The following is a 5549-nucleotide window of genomic DNA, read 5'->3' as shown; positions in this document are numbered from 1 at the left end:
ATTAAAAAAAATTATATATATCATATTAACAAAATTATATATCACCTTTATGTATACTAAAATAAAAACTAAACATGCATTATCTAAAATAAAATGATATACTATACAATAAAACTTATATACCATATAACATAAAATATATACCTTACAATAAAAATATATATAATAATAAAAACAAATAAAAATAAAAATATATAGGATGCTGATAAAATTATATATCATGTCAACAAAAGTACAATAGAAAATAAAACTTAAATATTATTTAAAAAAAATTATATACCGTATAACAAAAAATACATATACCATACAGTACAAAACATATATACAAAAAATAATAATAATAAAAATATAGATTACTAAAACATATATATATGTATGTATACTATGCTAACCAAATTATATACCACAATTAAAATATATATACCATGACCATTGTATATAATAAAATAAAAACTAATTAAATATTATTTAAAATAAATAATCATACAATCAAAAAATATAAAAATAATAATTAAATATATGTAGCATGGCAATAAAATTATATACATACATTAAAATATTTTTATTATGCTAATAAAATTATATACCACTATTATACATATCATAATAACACTACAACAATTAAACCCAATAGCGGCGGAGTTATTAGCGGCGGAGTTATTAGCGGCGGGCACTCTCCGCCGCTAATAACAGGGGTATTAGCGGCGGAAGGTGGGGTCCGCCGCTAATAGTTGGCCAAATTTTTTTTTTTTTTTGAATAGCATTAGCGGCGGGCAGTCGGCCGCAATTGCTCCGCCGCTAATACTAGTAGCGGCGGGCCCGCCGCTATTGGTCCGCCGCTATTAGTATTAGCGGCGGACCCCGCCGCTAATACTCCGCCGCTAATAAATGGGCGGGATAATTCCCGCTCATGCATTTCAAACTATTAGCGGCGGACTATTAGCGGCGGGGGTCCGCCGCTAATAGTATTTTTTTTTTTTAATTTTAATACTATTAGCGGCGGACCCCCGCCGCTACACATATTATAAATACCCCCCATCAGCCCCACTTCTCCAATTTTTCTTTCCATTTCAAAATTCAAAACCCTTAAATCCCTCTTCCCCCCAAAATCCGATCCTTCCCCACCATCAGCCCCACCCCGAAGCACCCCACTCGGCGCACCACCACCCCGGCGCACCACCATCCCGACGCACTCCCGACGCACCAAGAGTACATCCCCACGCACTCCCGACGCTTTTTAGTAAGTTTTTTTTTTTTTTAATCTTATAATCTGGGTATTTGTATTTGTATGCATATTGTAATCTTATAGTTTTAGGTTTTAGATTTGTATTTGTATGCACATTTTGATTTATAATCTGGGTATATATTTATGTTTAGATCGAATTTTTTTTTTTTTTTGTTGATAGATCTGTATATGTATAATGTGTATTTGGGTGTATAATTAATAATATGTGTATATGTATACATTATTTGGGTATTAATTTTTTAGTTTTTGTATATATATATTTTATTTATATATATATATTTATTTAAGTATTTATTATTTTATTTATTTATATATTAACTGTATATATATATATTTCTGTATATATATATTTATTTATATATATATATTTATATATTTATTTATATATATATATTTATATATATATATTAATTGATATATATATTTTCTGTGTATTTATTTAATTTATTTGGGTATTTATTATTTTATTTATTTATATATTAACTATATATATATTTCTGTATATATATATTCACTGTATATATATTTTTTATGTTTTATTTGGGGATAAATATATTTTATTTGTACATTAATTATTTTATATTAGTATATATTTTCACTGTATATATATATATATTAATAAGATATATTTTTAAAATATAATGTATTTTTTTTGTATATTATATATATAATATATGTTTTTTATGTTTATATATATGTAAATTTAATATATATAATTTTAGTGAGTGTATATACTAAATAAATATATTTTGTAAAATTTATATATTTATTTTATTGTTGTAATTTTTTTTTACTTTTTTAATTTATTTGTTGGAATTAAAAGTATTTATTTTTGTTATTTTTGTTGTTATATTATAATTTTTATTTGATTTAATTTATTTTATCGGGTATGTTTAATATCTAGTATTATCATAATAAAATTAGGATAGTTAAAAAATTATTTGGTATAATTTTAGGTGTTAAGTTTTGTAATTTATTATTTTTTAAATAAAGAAAAAAAATAATGAAAAAAATTAAAAAAGTATAATATTACATAAAAATTTGAATATTAAAAATTAAAAAGTTAAATAAAAATAATTTTTTTAATTTTAATAAAAATTGTAATTAAATTATTAAATTTTTATGTAAGTTTTTAAGAAAAAATATGTTAATGGAATTTTATGTATTTTTAAGGTGGTAAAAATTAATTATTTTATATTTATTTTAATTTAGAAAATAAATTTATTTTTATATAAATGATAAATAATTCGAAAATTTAAAAATTTAAAATTTAAAATTTAGTAATTTAATGAATTTTTATAGTGTAATATATAAAATGAATTTTTTTATAATATAATTAGTTTAAATTTTGATAACTAATTTTAAGTTTCAAAAAATAATAATTCATTTAAAATTTAATTATTTTATATTTATTTAAATTTAGAAAATAAATTTATTTTTTTATGAATAATAAAAATAACACAAAATTTTAAAAATTAATAATAATAAAGAACAATAATAATTCATATTTAGAATTATATTTAAAAATATATCATAAAATTTGTACTCATAAAATTTCATAAGACTTTACAAAAATTCAAATATTAATAATAAAGTACAATAATAATTCATATTTATAATTATATTTAAAAATATATCATAAAATTTGTATTCATAAAATTTCATAAGACTTTACAAAAATTTAAAAATTAATAATAAAGAACAATAATAATTCATATTTATAATTATATTTAAAAATATATCATAAAATTTGTATTCATAAAATTTCATAAGACTTTACAAAAAATTTAAAAATTAATAATAAAGAACAATAATAATTCATATTTATAATTATATTTAAAAAAATATATCATAACTTTTGTACTCATAAAATTTCATAAGACTTTACAAAAATTTAAAAATTAATAATAAAGAACAATAATAATTCATATTTATAATTATATTTAAAAATATATCATAAAATTTGTACTCATAAAATTTCATAAGACTTTACAAAAATTTAAATATTTAATACTTCATTTGTCGTCGAAATTGTAGATGGCGACAATCGATAAGTCTTGGACCAAAATCAGAAATCGTGGTTGCCATGAATTTTGGAATGGTCTACAAGCCTTTTTAGCAATGGCATCAGAACATAAGGATTGTGATGGACGAATACGATGTCCTTGTGTGAGATGTATAAATAGTAGGTTTGAAAAAATAGATAGGGTTAGAGCACACGTATTTGATCGAGGTTTTATGCAAGGATATGAGAAGTGGATTTATCACGGGGAGCCTGAGGATGCCGTCGTTGATGTAGCAGTTGCCGATGTTGAATCAGAGGATGAAATGATTCCTATTTTAGAAGACTTCTTTCCCTCGACAACTGAGGAACCACAAGGAGAAGATGAACAACCAACCACAAACCCACAATTTGATGACTTATTTGAGGAAATTGAAGCTGAATTGTATCCCGGTTGTGATTGGATTTCATCTCTTAACTTTTTAGCAAAGCTATTGCATTTAAAAGTTAGGGGAAAAATTCCTAATAACATCTTTGAAGAATTATTGAAGCTTTTAAAGTTTGCGTTTCCGAAGGAAAATAATATTCCATCAACTTACTACGAGGCAAAAAAGAGATTGAAGAAATTAGGCTTGGGTTATGATAATATCGATGTCTGTTTGTATAATTGTTGCTTATTTTATAAGGAGAATGCATCCAAGGAGGCTTGTCCAGTTTGCGGAACTAGTCGTTGGGTTATTTCCGAGAACGGAAAAGGAAAAAAAGTTCCTTGCAAAGTCATGCGATACTTTCCGTTGACACCTCGACTTAAAAGATTATATAGTTCAAGGATTACAGCGAAAAGCATGATATGGCATCATACTGGAAAATCAAAAGATGATGGGGTGTTGCGACACCCGGTCGATGGTTTAGCTTGGAAAGACTTTGATGCAAAACATCCCGAGTTTGCAAGGGACCCAAGAAATGTTCGACTTGGGTTAGCTGCTGATGGATTTAATCCATTTGGCAACATGAGTCTTGCATACAAGGATCAAGTGCTCAATCGAATTAGAGTGAGTGATTTTTAATTATTAAAAGTTGTAATAATTTTATGTCCTCATTTATAAATTAACATAACTTTAAATTACTTTTATCACATAGTACTACTTTGATATCGATGGGAATCCCCATCGAGACCTACTTATGGGGACTTTATATTTGGTGATGGCGGAGCGGTATAGTGAGCGAAAGACACTCAGACACAAGCATTTCAAACAACATTACAAAAAACCAGAAGATTGGGACACAGTTCTCAAATTCCCCCCTGACTACTTGAATACCGAGACTTGGAAACCGGTTTGCGAATTGTTCGTTAGCGAGGCATTTTTGAATCGTTCAACTAAAAATAAATCGAATCGGCAACTAATGAAATATCCAACAACGCAAGGCACAAAATCGTTGGCGTCCATTCGCCACGGAATGGTATGTATTAATTCTTTAATTGTTAAATGTTTCATAAAAAAAAAATTCTTTAATAGTTAATAATATTTTTTTCTTATAATAAACTAATTTAATTGTTTATATTTGTATAGGGGGGTCCTCCTGGAGAGCATGTAGTTGAAGCATGGAAGGAGATCCATGTGAAAAAACCGTCTGGAACTTTCGTTAATGAATTAGCTGCAAAGGATTATGTAAGTGATTAAAATGATTTATTATTAAAATTTATATTTTATATTAATTACATATTCTAATAATTTTGATTTAAATAGGAGGAACTGATCAAGGAGCTTGATAGGAAGCGACTGGAACGACAATCCCAGAGCGATGCGGGATCGAATGCGAATGCGATGCGGTTATCAGTTTGACGTTATGGAAACAGTTCTAGGCCAAAGATCTGACTATCAAAGAGGCGTGGGTAAAAGGCTCAAGGGCAAAGGAAAGAAACCAATCCCTCAAACTCAATCAACGGTGCCTCCCCAACCAACTACTGAAATGATGAGCACTGTGGCAGATATATTCTCAGCTATGCGTGCCACTTGGGGGGGTAATTTGACGCCTGAACAACGTGCCCAAATATTTAACCCACGCTTTGACAATTTCATTCAAACGTATAGTCAGTCGCAGTCGCCTGGTGGTTCGTCTTCTCAGAGTCATGCCGCTCCTCCGGAACAGCAACAACAACCTCCTTCGCAACCACAATTTCAGCCTTCCTCGCAACAACAATTCCAAAATTTGTCACAGCTGCAATTTGAAAATTTTTTGCAGCAGCTACCCCAATCTTTTCCTCAGCAGTTTCCTCAGCAGCAACAACAGTCTGCTCCG

At 27.4% G+C, this 5549-nt stretch overlaps 1 protein-coding gene across 1 annotated transcript; it reads left to right on the top strand.

Moving 5' to 3' along the window:
* The first annotated feature begins 3367 nt into the window (after window positions 1-3367).
* LOC133038220 (uncharacterized) lies at window positions 3368-5092 on the top strand. The gene is made up of 3 exons (XM_061116309.1): window positions 3368-4213; window positions 4820-4918; window positions 4997-5092. The coding sequence occupies exons 1-3, from the start codon at window positions 3368-3370 to the stop codon at window positions 5090-5092; spliced, it is 1041 nt and encodes a 346-aa protein (XP_060972292.1).
* The last annotated feature ends 457 nt before the right edge of the window (window positions 5093-5549 follow it).

The sequence above is a fragment of the Cannabis sativa genome, chromosome 5 (genome assembly GCF_029168945.1).
Source record: "Cannabis sativa cultivar Pink pepper isolate KNU-18-1 chromosome 5, ASM2916894v1, whole genome shotgun sequence".
Lineage (NCBI taxonomy): Eukaryota > Viridiplantae > Streptophyta > Magnoliopsida > Rosales > Cannabaceae > Cannabis > Cannabis sativa.
The sequence above is the reverse complement of the archived record's forward strand: the minus strand, read 5'-3'. Positions and strand labels throughout refer to the sequence as shown.

Excerpts from the sequence above, each read along its gene's own strand:
- LOC133038220 (XM_061116309.1), top strand. The coding sequence starts at position 3,368 with ATGGCATCAGAACATAAGGATTGTGATGGACGAATACGATGTCCTTGT. Across the intron at positions 4,214-4,819 it reads TTGCAAGGGACCCAAGAAAT|GGGGGTCCTCCTGGAGAGCA; the intron begins GTTCGACTTGGG and ends ATATTTGTATAG. Across the intron at positions 4,919-4,996 it reads AATTAGCTGCAAAGGATTAT|GAGGAACTGATCAAGGAGCT; the intron begins GTAAGTGATTAA and ends TGATTTAAATAG.